At 50.0% G+C, this 19913-nt stretch overlaps 1 protein-coding gene across 32 annotated transcripts in view; it reads right to left on the reverse strand.

Annotated features, from left to right (window-relative positions):
* CCDC125 (coiled-coil domain containing 125) overlaps positions 1 to 19913 on the reverse strand; it is a 48141-nt gene continuing 28228 nt past the window's right edge. For 15 of the 32 annotated variants that reach the window (XM_089313250.1, XM_070056826.2, XM_070056824.2 and 12 more), the window contains 5 exons: positions 17124 to 17239; positions 13672 to 13779; positions 11198 to 11372; positions 5117 to 5247; positions 2683 to 3461 (listed from right to left, as the gene is read on the reverse strand). In XM_089313250.1, coding sequence (XP_089169376.1) covers positions 3138 to 3461; positions 5117 to 5247; positions 11198 to 11372; positions 13672 to 13779; positions 17124 to 17239 — 854 coding nt within the window. In that variant the 3' untranslated portion in view covers positions 2683 to 3137. Of the gene's footprint in view, positions 330 to 2682; positions 3462 to 5116; positions 5248 to 8851; positions 9048 to 11197; positions 11373 to 13671; positions 13898 to 17123; positions 17240 to 19913 lie in introns of those variants that run through there. The other 17 variants (XR_016220841.1, XR_016220839.1, XR_016220837.1 and 14 more) reach the window with 12 other exon arrangements.

Here is a 19913-nt window from a genome sequence, read left to right on the forward strand (position 1 = left end):
TATCTTTATAATTGTTTTTGCTTTAATTAGAGTAACACATGCTCTTAAGTTTTTCAAATAGAGGAATATAGGGAGTAACAGTTTCTGTTCCCACTCACGCCCTCCCTCTCCCCTCTCACAGTTTGTGCCTTGAAGGGTTTCCCAGGTAGTCTCACTTTCCTCCGTGTGTGCCTATACAGAACTCAACACAGGAGTTTCTCCTTGGAGGAGCAGTTCAGATGCAGCCTGCTCACGGAGGGGCCCGGGGCTGGACCTCACTGCTTCCGGGAGCCGCGCAGGTTTCATAGCGGGGGTGATAGCGGGGTGCACATACCGGCCTCAGCGTTTCCCTGTGCACAGACATGCGGGGTCCTCTCATTGACTCACACAATGCTTCATGCAGTGGTCTGGTGACACTTGTAGGGGCTTTAAAGGGTGAGACTAATAAATACACACAAGTATGACTTCACCGCATTATTTTCCAATGCCAGGTAACCATGATATTGCTAGATGGTTCTGGAAAAAACACCATGATCCAGAAGTTTGGGAGACACTATATGGTTTTCCAGTTACTGTTTTCTTAGTTCTTGTGAAGTAAGCAAGACTGACTATATAACACAGAAAAGGAAAGTCACTGAAATACAAATACTTACTCTGAATTCAGGAGAAATTGAGGTCATCTCGTTTTTTTTATTTCCCCTAAATATTTCCTTCTCCTACTTGTGCATTTACATATCTCAACGTTAATTTACATACATGGATTCACATTGTAGCAGGATTTGTGAACAGAGAGGAGACACCAAGGCCAGAAAGCACTCATGATGATGTTGGCAGCCTGAGCCCTGAACAGAGGGGTGTTTCCTTATATATGGTTTTCGCTTCTCTGTCTCCCTTTTATGGCTCCGTGCATACATTTGATTAGATATTCTGATGTTACATGGTGGCCACAGGAATTGATACAGTACTGTACGTGAGTACATACTTGTAATAATATTTTGTTTTTTTTTTTAATGCACCTAATATTTCTTCCACACACATACTGGGCTGTATATTGTCTGGCAGGGGCTAACACCCTCACTCCATGCTAACAAGCAGAAGCTGGAATGGTCACAAATGAAACACGCACAGGCCAGAACATAATGACCACATTCCTGCCTGGGCGGCAGGAGCCCAAGTATGCGTGTACACCAGGACCTCCCAGAGTCTGTGTCAGCAGGAAACGCGTCAGGAGCTGGAAGTCAAACCCAGGCACTCCCGAGTGGGACACTAGCATCTTAACTAGACCAAATGCCCGCCTCAGCTTTGTGAGTCTTTTTTAAAAATCATCTCATGGGGCCGGTGCTGTGGCATAGCAGGTAAAGCCACTGCCTGCAGTGCTGGCATCCCATATGGGCGCCAGTTCGAGTCCCGGCTGCTCCACTTCCGATCCAGCTCTCCGCTGTGGCCTGGGAAGGCAGTAGAAGATGGCCCAAGTCCTTGGGCCCCTGCACCCGCATTGTTAATCCTCCATGAGTCATAACAAGCAAGGAAGTAGTCAGCGTGTTAGCGGCAGGAATCCATCCCTACTGAAGAAATGCCTCGTTAGGTGAACATCTTCAAACGTACTTCCCTGAAGATGGATACCAAGTCACTAGGTGATATGATCTTCGGGGACCCCAGTCAGTATGTGGTCTGTTCTTAAAACATTATGCAGTGCATGCACATTAGGACTGTAACAGCCGGCGCCGCGGCTCAACAGGCTAATCCTCCTCCTAGCGGCGCCGGCACACCAGGTTCTAGTCCTGGTCGGGGCGCCGGATTCTGTCTCGGTTGCTCCTCTTCCAGGCCAACTCTCTGCTGTGGCCAGGGAGTGCAGTGGAGGATGGCCCAAGTGCTTGGGCCCTGCACCCCATGGGAGACCAGGAAAAGCACCTGGCTCCTGGCTTCGGATCAGCGCAGTGCGCCGGCCACAGCGTGCCGGCCATGGCGGCCATTGGAGGGTGAACCAACGGCAAAGGAAGACCTTTCTCTCTGTCTCTCTCACTGTCCACTCTGCCTGTCAAAAAAAAAAAAAAAAAGACTGTAGCACTGAAGTGTTTGCCTTTCCTCAGGAGAATCCAATCAACCGAACTTCCATCCAGACTTAATTTACATACAATCACGTGGCTACAGCGCACCTGGTGCGGGCCGTGTCTGGACGTGTTGCCATCTGCTTCTTCAGATCCCTGAGACCATCACATCCACCTCACCAGACGCAGTCACAGAAGCTGTTTAGCGCCTGCAGACACAACGTTGCCTCCCGACCAAAACCAAAGCTATGAAAATAGCCAGAAGAAGCCCCTGGCTCCTGGCTTTGGATTGGCTCAGCTCCGGCTGCTGTAGCCAGTTGCGGAGTGAACCAGCGATGGAAGACCTCTGTCTCTCTCTCTCTCTGCCTCTCCTTCTCTCTCTGTGTAACTCTTTCAAATAAATAAATAAAAAAAAAAAAAAAAAAGAAATTGGAGCCAATAATTACATGGAAATCATCAAGCTATAAACACAACAGAAAATGGTAACGAATGCTTTAAAGCACACAGATTTAACAGTAACATAAAACGCCCAGTATAAAGGAGTAATTTTGCTTTTCCGAAGAATCATTTTTTGTTAAGATGTTGACAACTACTGAAAACTTCATAAAACATAGCAATGTAATTTATAAATATCTCAACACACAATACTAATAAATTTTTTTAAAAAAATTTATTTTTATTTTGAAAATCAGAGAGAGGAAGAGACACAGAGAGAGGAAGAGACACAGAGAGAGGTCTTCTATCTTGTGGTTCACTCTCCAGATGGCCGCAACGGCCAGAGCTGGGCAATCCGAAGCCAGGAGCCTGGAGCTTCTTCCGGGTCTCCCACGTGGGTACAGGGGCCCAAGCACTTGGGCCATCCTGCACTGCTTTCCCAGGCTATTAACAGAGAGCTGGATCAGAAGTGGAGCAGCCAGGTGCCCATGTGGGATGCCTGCATTGCAGGCAGAGGCTTCACCAGGTACACCACAGCGCTGGCCCCTAATAAATGTCTCGTAGGAAAAGCTTCATTTAAGCTGTCTCCTAATATGTAGACATCCAGAAGGCACACAGCCTTGCAATACGTCCTTTGTCAAAGTCTCTTGCATTAAGCAGCTCCCGGTTCTCCTTTCAACTGCTTTGTCTTCCAAGTGTGATAGTTGACGGCAAAGAACAGGACCTTTTAAGAGTTCTTGGGCAGGCCGGATCTGGTAGAGGGTGCTGGCCTGAACAGCTGCAGCCCGCAGATTTAAACACCGGGACGCTTGGATGTACAGGATCACGCAGAACAGGGAACTGTGAAGTTTTACGCCCGGAGTTTTTGAATGGAAAATTCTCTTTCACAGGATCTTTTTCTTTCTTCTCTTTTGAGATAGTATCTTTGTCTTCCAATGCACGGGCAAGCATGTAACTAACTTTCCTCTGATGAGCCAAAGCTTCTTCTTTATCATTCAACTGAGGGCGCAGAAGTTAAAAATGTACCAGTTAGCGAACCACAGAGTATATTCAGAGAATGGAGTACTATATAGTATTTCACCAGAACGCTCTACATCTGTCAGGGCAACTGAATAGATGAATTAAGTGTCACCTGATTCCCAAGCATTGTGCTATAGGCTGAGGACTGTTTTTACTTTATTGTTTAAAATATTTATTTATTTGAAAGGCAGAGTTAAAGAGAGGCAGAAGGAGAGAGGGAGAGAGAGGTCTTCCATCCACTGGTTCACTCTCAAAATGCTGACAACGACCAGAGCTGGGCCGATCTGAAGCCAGGAACCAGGAGCTTCTTCAGGGTCTCCCACATGGGTGCGGGGGCCCAAGCACTTGGGCCATCATCTACTGCTTTCCCAGGCCACAGCAGAGAGCTGGACTGGAAGTGGCGCAGCCGGGACTAGAACTAACACGTATGTGGGATGCCGGCACTGCAGCAGTGGCTTTACCTGCTGTACCACAGCACCAGCACCTACCTTTTCTTTTCTTTTTTTTTTTTTTTTAATTTTATTTTTATTTATTTGAAAGGAAGAGTTACAGAAAGAAGGGGGGAGAGAGAGAGATCTTAGAACTGCTGGTTCACTCTCCAAATAGCTGCAATGACTAGCATTGGGCCAGGCTGAAGCCAGGAGCCTGGAGCTTCTTCCAGGTCTCCCACACGGGTGCAGGGGCCCAAGCACTTGGGCGATCATGCACTGCTTTCCCAGGCACATTGGCAGGGAGCTGGGCTGGAAGTGGAGCAGCCAGGACCACACGGGATGCCAGAGTCCCAGGAAGTGTCTACACACAACGTCACAATGCCACTGGCCCCATAAGTAAGTCTTCAGAGACAAGCAGGAGAATGTCCATCAAGCCTTGCTTTCTCGTTGTCTAACTTCAGTCACGTTGTCTGTGGAATGCGGCTGCCAGGCCTGATTTCAGGGTTGTAATGATTTCACATATTAAATATGTATACTGGGTGAGAAATGACCTTATGTAGTTTAAAGATGCCTGGATAGGGGCTGGTGCGGTGGCATAGCAGGTTAAACCACCACCTGCAGCACCGGCATCCCATGTGGGTGCCAGCTGTAGTCCCATCAGCTCCACTTCGGATCCAGCTCCCAGCTAATGTGCCTGGGAAAGCAGCGGAAGACGCCCCAAGTATTGGAGCCACTGTCACCCACGTGGGAGACCCAAAGGAAGCTCCTGGTTCCTGGCTTTGGACTGGCCCAGCTCTGGCCACTGCAGCCATTCGGGGAGTGAACCAGCAGATGGAGGATCTGTGTGTGTGTACGTGTGTGCACATGTGCCCATGTGTCTCCTCTATCTCCAACTCTGCCTTTCAAATAAATGCCTGGATAAACCGATGGTCTTGAAACAAACTCTAACTATAAACTCGGATGACAGAGCTAGCTGGAGTTAGCTAAGGGAGGCTCCTCTTCTGAGGCAGAGCTTTAGCCCTGCACAGACGGAGCTGGTTAGACGTGGACCATGCATTCCGGAAACTCTAGGAGAAGGAGATCACAAATTTGGAGTACAGTATCCCATTAGAAAAAGGGCATGAAAGGCAAGAATAAAGAGCTGAACTCAAAGGAAGAAAGTAGATTAGTTTAACCCAGCAAAAAGGAAGCAAAGATACTGACCAAATCTATTAGCATCTTGAAGACTTCCTGTGGCTGATCCCGGTCTTCAGTCCTCCTGGAAATGTTTTCCGAAGGGAGCATGCCCAGTAGTTTCTGTGCTAAGGTTTTCTTGCTCCTCTGTGATACGAGCCCTGCAATTGAACACGGACGTCCCGCTGAGACATGAAAACACTGCTGTGCTTCCACCAGTGAAAGAGGCCTCAGAGTCCCGGCTAATCCATCCCTGAATGTGTCCCTCGGCTCCGGGTGGTGGCAAGAGCATGGGCCTCATAGCCAGGACACCTGCAGGTAGGCGAGGGGCTGCCAAGGGGGGAGACGCACAGCGGTCCCTGAGCACCAGCTGGTGCTGCCCAAGAGCGCAGTCCCGGTCACAGATGTCATAGTCAAGAGCAGCCAGAAATCCAGATGTGCACGTGAAACCTCCCAATTTTAAATGTCAGCTGCCTGCCGGTTCAAGTCCCGGCTGCTCCACTTGCTCGTGGCCTGCAAAAAGCAGAAGATGGCCCAAGCACCAGGGCCCCTGCCACCCACATAGGAGGCCTGGATGATGGTCCTGGCTTCAGCCTGGCCCAGTCCTGGCTGTTGCAGCCATCTGGGGAGTGAACTGCTGGAAGGAAAACCTCCCTCTGTAACTCTGCCTTTCAGATAAATAAATAAAAATCTTTTAAAAATATATTAAAGAAAATATGGGGCCGGGGCTGTGGCACAGCAGGATAAAGCCCTGGCCTGAAGCGCCAGCATCCCATATGGGTGCCGGTTCTAGTCCCAGTTGCTCCACTTCTGATCCAGCTCTCTGCTATGGCCTGGGAAAGCGGTAAGAAATGGCCCAAGTGCTTGGGCCCCTGCACCCACATGGGAGACCTGGAAGAAGCTCCTGTCACTTGACAGCTGACTGGCGCAGCTCCGGCCGTTGCAGCCATTTGGGGAGTGAACCAGTGGATGGAAGACCTCTCTCTCTCTGTCTCTACCTCTCTCTGTAACTCTTTCAAATAAATAAAATAAATCTTAAAAGAAAAAAAAAAACTGTTAGCACCAATCCACATGATTTGAAAACACTATAAACTTGGCCGGCACTGTGGCTCACTTGACTAATCCTCCGCCTGAGGCGCCAGCACCCTGGGTTCTAGTCCCAGTTGGGGCGCCAGAAGGCAGTGAAGGATGGCCCAAGTGCTTGGGGCCTGCACCCGCATGGGAGACCAGGAAGAAGCACCTGGCTCCTGGCTTCGGATCAGCGCAGCGCACCGGCTGTAGCGGCCACTTGGGGGGTGAACCCACAGAAAAAGGAAGACCTCTCTCTCTCTCTCTCTCACTGTCTAACTCTGCCTGTCCAAAAAATAAATAAAACACTACTTAAATAATTTAAAAAGTTTAAAAAGGGGGCTGGTGCTGTGGCATAGCAGGTAAAGCCTCCGCCTGCAGTGCCTGAATCCCACATGGGTGCCGGTTCAAGTCCCTGCTGCTCCACTTCTAATCCAGCTCCTTCTAATGTGCCTGATGAAAGCAGCTGAGGATGGCCCAAGTGCTTGGGCCATTGTACGCTTATAGGAGACCTGGAAGAGGCTCCTGACTCCTGGCTCCGGCCTGGTCCAGCCCAGGTCATTGCGACCATTTGGGGAGTGAACCAGCGGATGGAAGATTCCCTCTCCCTCTCTCCTCTTCCTGTATGTGTCTCTGCCTTCCAAATAAATAAGTAAATCTAAAAAAAGAGGCATTTTGATCTCTTTCCCTGGTTCCTGACCTACAGCTCCTAAAAGCCTTATTCAGAGAGAAAGCAGGAGAATCTTTTCTTCTGATTGAGTTGGTCTTGGAACCCAGTTCCTGAAAGAATCCCTAAGACATCTGTCATCTCCTGAGTGACAGCAGTATCTATACAGAGCCCCTAAGTCCCCGGCCCTTCCCAGGTAACTGGAGCATCTTTCATTCCCAAGAGGCTTGGTGGCCTCTGGAAAGCCTCAGGATGGGGCCGGTTGCCAGGGGAACCAACTCTGATTACAGGGCAGGGGCTTCCAACCCCACCCCCCAACATCCAGGGCAGGGAGAGGGACGGAGAGCTGACTCCCAGTGCCAGCGATGTCCTTAACCATGCCGCAGAACGAAGGAAGGCTCCATGAACACTCAGAACGGGGCAGGTGCTCGGCCTGGCGACGTTGACGCTGCTTTGGAAGCCTGCATCCCTGTCGCACTGCCTGGGAACCAGTTCTGCTTCCAGTTCCAGCTCCCAGCTAGTGCACACCCTGGGAGGCAGCAGTGAGGGCTCGAGTCCTTGGGCCCCTGCCACCAGAGACCTGGGTCGAGTTCCTGGCTTCTGGCTTTGGCCTGGCCCAGTCCCAGCTGTTACGCACATCTAGGGTGTGAATCGGTGGGTCTGAGAGATCTCTGTCTTTCAAATAAAATAATTTTTAAAGAACCCAAAAGGACCAGGTTTGGGGAGTTCCCAGAGAACCGAACAATAGTTTCCTGAGAGTGGGCATGGAAACCCACACCCCTTCGTACATACCTTGTCCTGTGTATCTCTTCCTGTGATGTGCATCTGCATCCTTCCGTAGCATCCTTTATGATAACCCAGGAAACCTAAACGCTCCCTTGAGATCTGCGAGCTGTCACAGCAAACGCTTCAGACAGAGCCAGAACTATGGGTAATACCTGCTGCCCACCCGTGACCCGCAGGGGGCAGTCCTGCGGACTGAGTCTTTTTTTTTTTTTAATTAAAGATTTATTTTATTTATTTGAGAGGCAGAATTAGAGAGAGAGACAGAGACAGAGACAGAGAGAGAAGTCTTCCATCTGCTGGTTCACTCCCCAAATGGCTGCAGTGTTTGGAGCTGAGTTGATCTGAAGCCAGGAGCCAGGAGCTTCCTCTGGGTCTCCCACATGGGTGCAGGGGCCCAAGGACCTTGGTCATCCTCCGCTGCTTTCCCAGTCCACAGCAGAGAGCTAGATCTGAAGTGGAGCGGCCAGGACTCAAACCGGTGCCCACGTGAGACACTGGCGCTGCAGGCTGGGGCCTTAACCCACTGTGCCACAGCGCCAGCCCCAGGGCCTGAGCCTTTACGCTGTAGGATGACCCTAGCGCCAGGCAGAGAGTGTCAGAGGTGACTTAACTTGTAGGACAGCCAGAGCGTGTCTGGGATAGGGGAGGGAGGGAGTGGGAGAAGTGGGAGAGAAGTGGTGACATGTGTGACAGAGGAAACACTGGCTTTCCTAGCTCTTACACTGAGAATGGCAGGACACCTGAGATACAACACACGCACAGTCCCCAGTGCTGACACGAGCAGGAGCAAGCTCTTAGGGAGAGCTAGGGCCGTCCTGACGGCCAACCCCCAGGCAGGTTCACAGCATGCCTTTCGCCCTGCCCCTTGCCCCCCCCCCCCCCATCTTCTTTCTCTCATCCTTCTTCTCTCCTCCTCCATCAAAGCAAATAGTTAAAGCCTGACTTCACAGCACAGAAGCCTGGGCTGCTCCTTGAATGTCCTGCAGTGCAGCTCCTGCCATGGGCCCGAGAGCAGAGGTCGCCCACACCTCTGCCGGCCACACGAGAGCCCTTCTTAGTGTCTGCCACCACGCGTCTTAGCTTTGGTCCTGGGCAAAACCGCCTACCCTGAGTTGGACAAGGAAGGTTGTGCCGTCAGCTTTTACCAAAGGATGTTATAGAAAATGGCCATGTAAGTACTGATTGTTTTATTAAACATGATTGCTGAGGACTTGGCCAGCATGTTTGCTCCATGGATTCTGAAAGTCTTATGTCAGAAAACACTTGCAGTGTCGTTTCAGGACAAAATGAACGTCTTCTTGGGAATAAGAAGTGTGTGCCCTATGTCCCCTTGGCCCAAACGTCCACTGATGAGGACTCCTCACTTTCCCGACTTTTTACTGCTTCCTTAGTTCCGGTCACCACTCTTCTTCTTACTGCCCTGTAAGCCACTTCCTTGCACTGTCAGCAAAGTGAAGGAGTGACGTTTGGTCATTGACGCTAAAATTCACCACATTGGCTTCTATATAAACTATTATTAATGTAAACTATTTGAAAAGTATTTTTTAAAAATAGGTATTGATTATTAAAAGTTTAATTTTCTATATTATAAGATGCTTACTTATGAAGTTCATCTGACTTTAAGAAATCTTGGAATTAAGAAGAAGTTGAAGGGACAGTGCTGTGGCACAGCGGGTAAAGCCACCGTCTGCAGTGCGGGCATCCCATATGGGCGCAGGTTTGCATCCTGGCAGTTCTACTTCCAACCCAGCACTCTGCTGTGGCTTGGGAAAGCAGTAGAAGATGGCCCAGTCCTTGGGTCCCTGCACCCGCGTGGGAGACCTGTAAGAAGCTCTGGCTCCTGATCAGTGCAGTTCCGGCCATTGCGGCCAGTTGGGGACTGGACCAGCAGATGGAAGACCTCTCTCTCCCTCTCCCTCTCTGCCTCTCCTTCTCTCTGTGTGTAACTCTGACTTTCAAATAAATAATAAATCTTTAAAAAATGGATTCAACATATTAGAAAATACTTACAAGTATAGTTATCTCAGAATTTTCACACTAAAATATTCAAACTTCTTACAAATTTCATTTTGTTCTTTCTTGACTGATATAAATGGTTTCAAAATAGAATTGGCACTTTTGAATGAAATAACATGAATTCTACTGAAGAATACTGATAAATGATGAAAATTGATACTGACTTCAGAAAATGTGATTTCTATAAACTAACAGTTACTTGTTTACACTGGAATAGTTGCTTCAACTACAATTGTATTCTGTGTCTTTTTCAGATATTTTATATTTTGTTTAAACTCACAATAATACTCAAAAATGGTTATGGACTCTTGATAGGCTCTTTAACCTGAACCTAAGCTTGTTCCGTTTTTTCTTTAAATATTTATTAATTTATTTAAAAGAGTTACACGGGGAGAGAAGGAGAGGCAGAGAGAGAGGTCTTTCATCTGCTGGTTCACTCCCCAATTGGCCACAATGGCTGTAGCTGCCAGGAGCCAAAACCAGGAGCCAACAGCCTCTTCTGGGTCTCCCACGTGGGTGCAGGGGCCCAAGGACATCTTCTACTGCCTTCCCAAGCCAAAGCAGAGAGCTGGATCGGAAGTGGAGCAACCAGGACTCGAACCGCTGCCCATATGGGATGCCAGCACTGCAGGCGGTGGCTTTACCCACTATACTACAATGTCAGCCCCTGTGGTGTGCTAGGATGAAGCCAGGAGCCAGGAACCAGGAGATTCTTCCAGGTCTCCCACATGGGTAGCAGTAGCTCAAACACTTGAGCCATCTTCCACTGCTTTCCTAGGTGCATTAGCAGGGAGCTGGTTTGGAAGTGGAGCAGCCGAGACTTGAACCAGTGTACATATGGGACGCCAGAGTCACAGGCAGCGGCTTTACCTGCTACGCCATAACGCTTTCCCCTTGGCCATTTCCTTTTAATCATAAAACCTCTATTGTATATTTTTCTATTAAACATGTTCTTTTTCCTTTTTTTTTGACAGGCAGAGTTAGTGAGAGAGAGAGAAACAGAGAGAGTTATAGACAGTGAGAGAGAGACAGAGAGAAAGGTCTTCCTTCCGTTGGTTCACCCTCCAAATGGCTGCTACGGCTGGCGCTGAGCTGATCCGAAGCCAGGAGCCAGGTGATTCCTCCTGGTCTCCCACACGGGTGCAGGGCCCAAGCACCTGGGCCATCCTCCACTGCACTCGCTGGCCACAGCAGAGAGCTGGACTGGAAGAGGAGCAACTGGGACAGAATCCGGTGTCCCGACAGGGACTAGAACCCGGTGTGCCAATGCCGCAGGTGGAGGATTAGCCTAGTGAGCCGTGGTGCCAGCCAAACATGATCTTTTTAAAATCAAATAGAAGAGTACAAGAAGAGATTTTCCTGTTATCTTATGGTATTGTTGATTCCAGGAGCTCATCTGTGGATATAATATTCGATGACTTTTTTTTCCAAAGTCGCTAAATTTTTAAGTAAATCACAAGAATATGCGAAATGAAATTATATCCTCCTACATTGGACTAAATGTGCTTCATCAACTTTGTCACCAAACACAACTAAAGTGGACACCTGATTATTGCCATTATAGCCATAGTTACCATTCTCTTTAAGGTGCTTCCAATTTATCCGTTTTGCTGCTTTTTGCCACATTGTATCCATTTGTGTCAATCTTAGTGCCTGGTCACTTTTCCTCATTAATTGCTGCTCAAACGCAATTCTGAATGCATCTGCCATTACGTAAGCCTCTTCTTTACTCTTCTGCAAAAGTTCCAGCTGGTTTTGAAAGACAGATGGGAGACGTCAGAGGCAAAACCAGAATGGTTCTTGCCTGAAAGCTGCATTGAATTGGCATGCTCCTTCTCCCGGCCTAGCTGGGTCTACTGCCTGGCTTTGATGGGTTTTGTCTACATGAGTGGCCCACACTGACCTATGTAACCAGTAGTTTCCCTTGGAGTGCCAGTCAATGCCATGCTAAGCCAACTCTTGGACCTCACTACCCTAGGCAGGCCCTGGGTGCACCCTGCCCAAATCCGGGGAAGAAGGACCCAGCGAGAAACAAGGGGGGATGCTCTGTTGGGATCCGGGAACCTTGCCCGGAAGCGGAATCCCAATAAAAGCTTGTGAATTAATGGATTCGCCTGCCTGGGATAATTTGTTACGTGCCGGACACCTTGCACTGCCCAAGAACTACATTTCAGTTTGGCACTGAAAATAACGATGAGCACACCTCTCAGTCCCTCCCAATGCTGACCTTGACATTGAACCATGTCCTCGAATGCCCTTCTTACTCAATTGCTAATGTTTAGCTGTGGTTTCCTACATCATCAAAAGACTTTACAATTCCGTGCCTCCAGTAGAGGGTAAAATATTTTAAAATTATGGTCCACGGACAGTACAAGGAGTCTTCAAAAAGTTCTTGGTTAATGTGTATTATGAGAAACTTCATGGATTTCAAAAGCACTTTGCTTCCAAATGATCTTAAGTTATTAAAAATTTATTTATTTAGGGGGCAGAAAGCATGAGAGAGACAGCCAACAGAGCTCCCATCCACAGGTTCACTCCTCAAGTACAGTCAATGGCCAAGGCTGGGCCGGGTCCACTAGGAACTCAATCCAGATCTCCCACATGCATGGTAGGAACCCAATTTACTTGAGCCATCACTTGCTGTCTCCCAGAGTTTGTGTTAGCAAGAAGCGGAGTCAGGAGCTGCATCTGGGAGTCAAACCCACGTACTCCAATTTGGGCCACAGGTCTATTAATCCTAGGCTAAACGCCTGCTCCCTGAACTTCCCCTTCAGTCCCCTTTCCATGAACTTTCTGAATCCCCTTGTATTTGCAATGAAAGCCCTATTCTGATGGCAGCTGTCGTCTGATTAAACACCTGCAGGTGCACGACACCACGCTAAACCGTGCATGTCTATTTCCTCTATTCTCACAACAACCCTCCAAGGTAGTTATCTCACCCCCATTAAACACATGAGAAAACCAAAACTCAGCCCAAAGCCACAGCTGGCGAAGATGGAGTCTGGCTGGTGCAAGGGCCCTCTTCCTCTCCAACTCACTCCTTTTCAAATCAGCTCCACATTTATCGCCCCATGAGTCAGTGTTGGGGATCCTAGGGACTTTCAGCATCAAAGCATGTTTCCTCTATTTTAGGTCCCTGTATAGACAAGTAAAATTTTAAGAAACATCGGGGCCAGCACCGTGGCTCACTTGGTTAATCCTCCGCCTGTGGCGCCAGCATCCCATATGGGCGCTGGGTTCTAGTCCTGGTTGCTCCTCTTCCAGTCCAGCTCTCTGCTGTGGCCCGAGAAGGCAGTGGAGGATGGCCCAAGTGCTTGGGCCCTGCACCTTCATGGGAGACCAGGAGGAAGCGCCTGGCTCCTGGCTTCAGATTGGTGCAGCACCGGCTGTAGCAGCCATTTGGGGGGTGAACCAACGGAAGGAAGACCTTTCTCTCTCTCTCTTTCACTGTCTATAACTCTACCTGTCAAATAAATTTAAAAAGTTAAAAAAAAAAAAAAGAAACATAACCACAGGGGCTGGTGTTGTGGTGCATCGGGTTAGGGTAAGCCACCACCTACAAGGCTGGCATCCCGTATCTGAGCACCAGTTCGAGTCCTGGCTTCTGATCCAGCTCCCTCCTAATGCACCTGGGAAAGCAGCAGAAGATGGCCTGAGTACCTAGGCCCCTGCCACCCACGGGGGAGACCCAGATGGAATTCCAGGTTCCTGCGTACATTTTGGGGAGTGAACCAGTGGATGGAAGATGTGTTTCTGTTTCTGTCTCTGTCTCTTTCTCTGTTGCTCTGACTTTCAAATAAATAAAGTGCATCTTTTAAAAATATATTAACTACAAGCGTAGGCAAATGACCTTACATAGATTCATATATGCCAAGTATTTGCATTCTGGAACCAGGTACACAAACACCAGTACATAAGTTACTGGCATGGGATAAACCTAAGTTCCACAGCCAATATCTACTCAAATGAAGTTCTTTATTACTCATGCTTCTACTGAGCCTGCTGGTAACAGACAAACAAAACCAAAGCTGTGGTGATGGAACGGTACCTCGTGTTTCAGCTGCAGAAGCAACTTCCGGGCGGATGCTGCCATGCGGGCACAGGAACAGGGCCTCTCCCCAGGATCGTGACAACGGCAGGCTCCGAGGACGGCGAGCTTTAAATCCAAAAGCACAACTCCCACCGTAAGTGCCACAGTGCTTTCGCCACTTGCCACAAAGGGGCACCTGCACACACACCCACTTTTCGCTACTCAAGTATCTGATCCACAGAAACTGGAAAGAAAAAAGAAACAGGAGAGAGAGAGAGCACGGGAGAGAGAGAGAGAGAGAGAGCAAGAGAGAGAGCAAGCGAGCTAAGACCAGGATTTCAGGACACAAGTAGAAATTAACCACCAATGAGAAAGAAAATCACTACTTGGAAGGAAAACTTAGAGGGATCCTGCCTGCCTTTGTTTTGCTCTTAAATCCTTTAAGCCTGGCATCAGCCTCCTAGAGTTGGTGCGCCCTCTGCAGGAACGCAGCCTAGCAGAGGGTTTAGCACTAACAGCCACACCGTGGATTTCCTGCAGTGGGGCTTGGCGCTCTGTGCCAGCTCTCTCCAGGGAGACAGGCGTGCTCAGAAGTGGCGGGCCAAGCTGAATTCTCGGTGGGACAGCAAGCATTCCTCCACTCCTCCACAAGATACTCTGTAGTCATGCAATGTATTCTTTAAGACTTCTTGGAAGCCGGCGCTGCGGCTCACTAGGCTAATCCTCCGCCTTGCGGCGCCGGCACACCGGGTTCTAGTCCCAATCGGGGCACCGGATTCTGTCCCGGTTGCCCCTCTTCCAGGCCAGCTCTCTGCTGTGGCCCGGGAAGGCAGTGGAGGATGACCCAAGTCCTTGGGCCCTGCACCCCATGGGAGACCAGAAGCACCTGGCTCCTGCCTTTGGATCAGCGCGGTGTGCCAGCAGCAGCGTGCTGGCGGTGGCGGCCATTGGGGGATGAACCAACGGTAAAGGAAGACCTTTCTCTCTGTCTCTCTCACTGTCCACTCTGCCTGTCAAAAAAAAACAAAAAAAAAGACTTCTTGGCTGATCTGCTGTTTCACCTGGAGCCCTGGTCCCTCAAACCCTGACCATGAATCACGATGAAGAAAACAGGGTCACTCTGGTTGACCACTGTAGATGGCAGGAAGGTAAGAAGGTGAGGGGATGGGGGGCAGAGGGAGCTTGGATAAGAGGCACCAAAACAGAGAGAAGGAGCAGGCTGGGGAGGTCCACAGCACGGCAGGGCAGCCCTGGCTCACGGGACGCGCTATGTGCAGGAGCAGGAGCTGCGGGAGAGGAGCTGGAGGCTCCATGCGGCAGGGAGGAGGGGTGGGGATACTGATGCCTGGTTTCATCTGCTTATCCTCTATGCATGTGCTGAAATACTGCTTTGGGCCCCATAAAGGTGTACAAGTATTACATGTCCTTCAAAAGCTTTAAAAATTAAAAAATTAAAAGAACTTGTGTTGTGGTGTAGCGGGCAAAGCCGTAGCCTGCAGCGCCAGCATCCCATTTGGGCACTGGTTCAAGACCTGGCTGCTCCACTTCTAATCCAACTCTATGCTGTGGCCTGGGAAAGCAGTAGAAGATGGCCAAAGTTCTTGGGCCCCTGCACCTGAATGGGAGACCTGGAAGAAGCTCCTGGCAACCTGGCTATGGATGGGGGCAGCTCCAGCCATTGTAGCTATTTGGGAAGTGAACCAGTGATGGAAGACCTTTCCCTCTCTGTGCCTCTGCCTCTCTGTAACTGACTTTCAAATAAATAAATAATCTTAAAAGTTAAGTTAAAAATTAAAAAGAAAGAAATAAGAAAAGAAAAAATAAGAAGCTTAAAAAAAATCACCTTTTTTAAAGGGAGCAGGTGCTGTGGCACAGTGAGTTAAGCCACTACTTGAGATGATGCCATCCCAGATCAGAGCACGAGTTCGAGTCCCAGCTGCTCTGCTTCCAATCCAGCTTCCTGCTAATGTGCCTGGGAACGCAGAAGGTGGCCCACGTGCTTGGACCTCTGCCACTCACATAGGAGATCCAGGTGGAGTTCTAAGCTCCTGGTTTGGGCTTGCCCCAGCCCTGGATATTGTGAGCATTTGGGAAATGAATCCGTGGATGGAAAATCTCTCTTTGTCTCTCCCTCCCTCTCTGTCACTCTATCTTTCAAATAAATTAATTAAAATTAAAATAAAAAAAAAAAAAACAAACTTGGCACTTGCAAAGGTCTATGTAAGTGTTTACAGTTGCCTTTTTTTTTTTTTTTTTTTTTGAAGTTCTGCAACGAGTGAGGGTTGCCCTCTGTCACTCCACTGTCACATTAAAAATACATTCTAAGGCCGGTGCCGCGGCTCACTAGGCTAATCCTCCGCCTTGCGGCGCTGGCACACGGGGTTCTAGTCCTGGTTGGGGTGCCGGATTCTGTCCCGGTTGCCCCTCTTCCAGGCCAGCTCTCTGCTGTGGCCCGGGAGTGCAGTGGAGGATGGCCCAAGTGCTTGGGCCCTGCACCCCATGGGAGACCAGGAGAAGTACCTGGCTCCTGCCTTCGGATCAGCGCGATGCGCTGGCTGCAGCGTGCCAGCCGTGGCGGCCATTGGAGGGTGAACCAACGGCAAAGGAAGACCTTTCTCTCTGTCTCTCTCTCTCACTGTCCACTCTGCCTGTCAAAAAAATAAATAAATAAATAAAAATACATTCTAAATTTTGAAAGGCAGACAAGGAATGTCTTCCACCTGCTAGTTCACTCTCCAAATAGCTGCACCAACCAGGGCTGGGCCAGGTCTAAGCCAGGAGCCCAAAATTCCATTCATGTCTCCCCCATGGGGGGCATCGTCCCAAGTACTTGAGCCGTAACTGCTGCCTCCCAGGGTGCACATTAGCAGGAGGCTGGACTGGAAGCAGATGTGGGACTCAAACCCAGGAACTCCCATCAGGGGTGTGGGCATTTTAACCATCATGGCAGACGCCTGCCCCTAAACTTCTTTCTTGTGAGGGCAGGCCGTTCTGTATCTTACTATCCAAAGTCCCCATCCCGAGGCATTAGAGGACAGCACGGCGTTAGCAGAGCCCCAGCAGGTCTCTGTTGTGAACCTGGCTCACGCATGGATGACCTTGTCACCGGGAAGCGAACTGAACTCATCCGTGCCTTCCCTCCATCTCTCACCATGAGGACCATACCTGAGACTCCCGTGAGCACCTTGAAGCTGTAAACCCCAAGACAAGGGCAGGGCACCACCGATGTTGCTTCCACCAGGACCGGGAACACAGGAAATAAAAGGGACAGGAAGTGCCAGCCAAGAACGTCAGGCACGATGGGCACGGCACAGGCGAGGTGGAAGAACCGACATGGACAACCCGTGGGCCGCCTCACCCTCAGTCTCACACTGCTAACCAAGCGCATCCCAACACGTGCACCAGAGGGCCATGGGGAAGAAAAGGAAAGCAGAAAATCCCCTCATTCCACCTGCACACACGCTTCCTACCTCGAGACTGGAAACCTCTGTGGAGGGCCCTGGGTGGGTGCACGGGTTTTCCTGAGCCATCTTCTGCTGCGTGACATCAAGCATGGCGAGGGCCTCCAGATACCGCTGGTTCAAAGCTGGCGTGGGCCACACGGGGAAGTGTGAGTTCCCAGCCCAGCTCCGGCCTCCCCTAATGTAGCCACGCCAACACCGTGCACTGGCTTCCCACAAGCAAGGCACACACAGCAGTCACCAGGACAACGTCAGAAAGCCCGCCTCTAGAGTGTGGGTAGCACCGCAGACAATCCACACGTAGTATCAGGTGAGGTGACACGATCTGCAGTGGGGAAGCATCTTTGCTTTGCAAGCAAAGTCTGTCCTTTGTTTGCTCTTGGAGAATTTGCTGGATTTCCACGAGTGGAAGATGGGAAGGCACATGCTTTCCGAGGCTGTGGGCAGCGAGACGCTTGGGTGGCACGCTGTCACCTACCGCACGGATGCCAAACGTGCCAGCCACCCAAACCCTATCGGACTCTTCTATCCTTTGGGAGCTTCTGCTGGAGGCTCTGAAGCCGAGAGAGCACGAGGGGACCTGCTGTCCCCTGGGGAGCAGGAAACAGCACCTTCCCTCGCTGAGGGAAGAGTGGCAGCGAGGGTGGGAAGGGCTCTGGTTCTGAGCAGTTTCCACCTCGATCTAATCTAGTACCGCAGACAGCTCCCCGGGCTCCAGGCCCGGTGCTGGGGCCGCCATCCGCGCCCGCAGCTCTCCTGCGTGCGGCCCAGACACACGGACACAAAGTGCCGGCGCTCAACCGCGCCACGATTCGCTCTGACTCCTTCCAGTTACCACTCAGCTTCCACTAAGAGGAGCAGGGAGAATTAGCATCACCTCCTAAACTTGTTTTTTTTGTTTGTTTTGTTTGTTTGTTTGTTTTTTTTTTTTTTTTTTTTTTTTTTACAGGCAGAGTGGACAGTGAGAGAGAGAGACAGAGAGAAAGGTCTTCCTTTGCCATTGCTTCACCCTTCAATGGCCGCCGCGGCTGGTGCGCTGCGGCCGGCGCACCGCGCTGATCCGATGGCAGGAGCCAGGTGCTTCTCCTGGTCTCCCATGGGGTGCAGGGCCCAAGCACCTGGGCCATCCTCCACTGCACTCCCTGGCCACAGCAGAGAGCTGGCCTGGAAGAGGGGTAACCGGGACAGAATCTGGCGCCCCGACCGGGATAGAACCCGGTGTGCTGGCGCCGCAAGGCGGGGGATTAGCCTAGTGAGCCGCGGCGCCGGCCTAAACTTGTTTTAAAACATTAGTGCCCAACACCTTCAGGTCCTTCCACTGACTTTCAGTTAAGGTGATTCATTCTACAAGGGTACAAGGAGAATGCCTGGAAAGATGGAAGGAACAGATAAGTTGATTTTGGTGCAAAAACTTTTGTGGGTGGTTAGCACAGCAGTTAGGACGCCATTTGGGACGCCTACATTGCATGTCAGGTTCAAGTGCCTGGATTCAAGTCCCAGCTCTGCTGCTAATTCCAGCTTCCTGCTACGGCAAACCCCGAGAAGCAGCAGGTGATGGGGTCCATGTCATCCACGTGGGAGGCTCAAATTGATCCTGGCTTTGGCTTTTGGCTTTTTTGTGTCTAGGGAGTCAAACAGCAGATGGAAGATCTTTCTCTCTGCCTGTCTCTCCTTTTCTCTTTTGAATACATAAATAAAACCCTAGATTTTAAAAAATTTATACAATTTTTTTCTTAATGTGCATTTCCATGAACTTTTTGAAGGGCCATGTATAAGAGATGTACTGTTGGGGCCGGCGCGGTGGCGCACCAGGTTAATCCTCCGCCTGTAGCACCAGCATCCCTTATGGGCACGGGGTTCTAGTCCCGGTTGCTCCTCTTCCAGTCCAGCTCTCTGCTGTGGCCCGGGAGTGCAGTGGAGGATGGCCCAAGTGCTTGGGCCCCTGTGTCTGCATGGGAGACCAGGAGAAGCACCTGGCTCCTGGCTTCGGATCGGCGTAGTTCTGGCTGTAGCGGCCATTTGAGGGTGAACCAAAGGAAGGAAGACCTTTCTCTCTGTCTGTCTCTCTCTCACTGTCTAACTCTATCTGTAAAATAAATAAAATTTAAAAAAAAAAAGCACTTGAGAGTTGTGGACACAACTGACCTAAGTTTCAATCCTAGTTGTTTGACTTAGCAGCTGTGAAAACTTGGGCAAGTCAATTAGTCTCTCTCAGACTCAGTACCCAACTATAACATGAGAAGATACCAACTCTGTATTAGGGATTATAGGTACCTGGCACAGAATGAGATGTGAAATGGTAAACTGGGGGCTGGCGCTGTGGCCACAGCAGGTTAAAGCCCTGGTCTGAAGCACTGGCATCCCATATGGGTGCCGGTTCTAGTCCCAGCTGCTCCTCTTCCAGTCCAGCTCTCTGCTGTGGCCTGGGAAGGCAGTGGAGGATGGCCCAAGTGCTTGGACCCCTGCACTCACATTGGAGACCAGGAGGAAGCACCTGGCTCCTGGCTTCGGATCAGTGCAGCTCCAGCCATAGCGGCCATTTGGGGAGTGACCTTTCTCTCTGTCTCTCTCTCTCTCTCTCACTGCCTAACTCTATCTGTCATGTAAATTAAAAAAAAAAAAAGAGAGAGATGTACTGTTGACTTAGTTTCTCAAACATCAGATGCTGTGCCATTTTGCTTTCCACTGAAACTAAATGAAAAAGAGAGAAAGGAAAGAAATGGCTTAATGGGTATCATGTTTGATTTTGGGGCACTGGAAACAGAAGTGGTGCTTGTATAACTTTGTGAATGCTACTGA

The sequence above is a fragment of the Oryctolagus cuniculus genome, chromosome 14, assembly GCF_051225735.1.
Source record: "Oryctolagus cuniculus isolate XC-2025 breed Fujian yellow rabbit chromosome 14, ASM5122573v1, whole genome shotgun sequence".
NCBI classification, from domain to species: Eukaryota; Metazoa; Chordata; class Mammalia; order Lagomorpha; family Leporidae; genus Oryctolagus; species Oryctolagus cuniculus.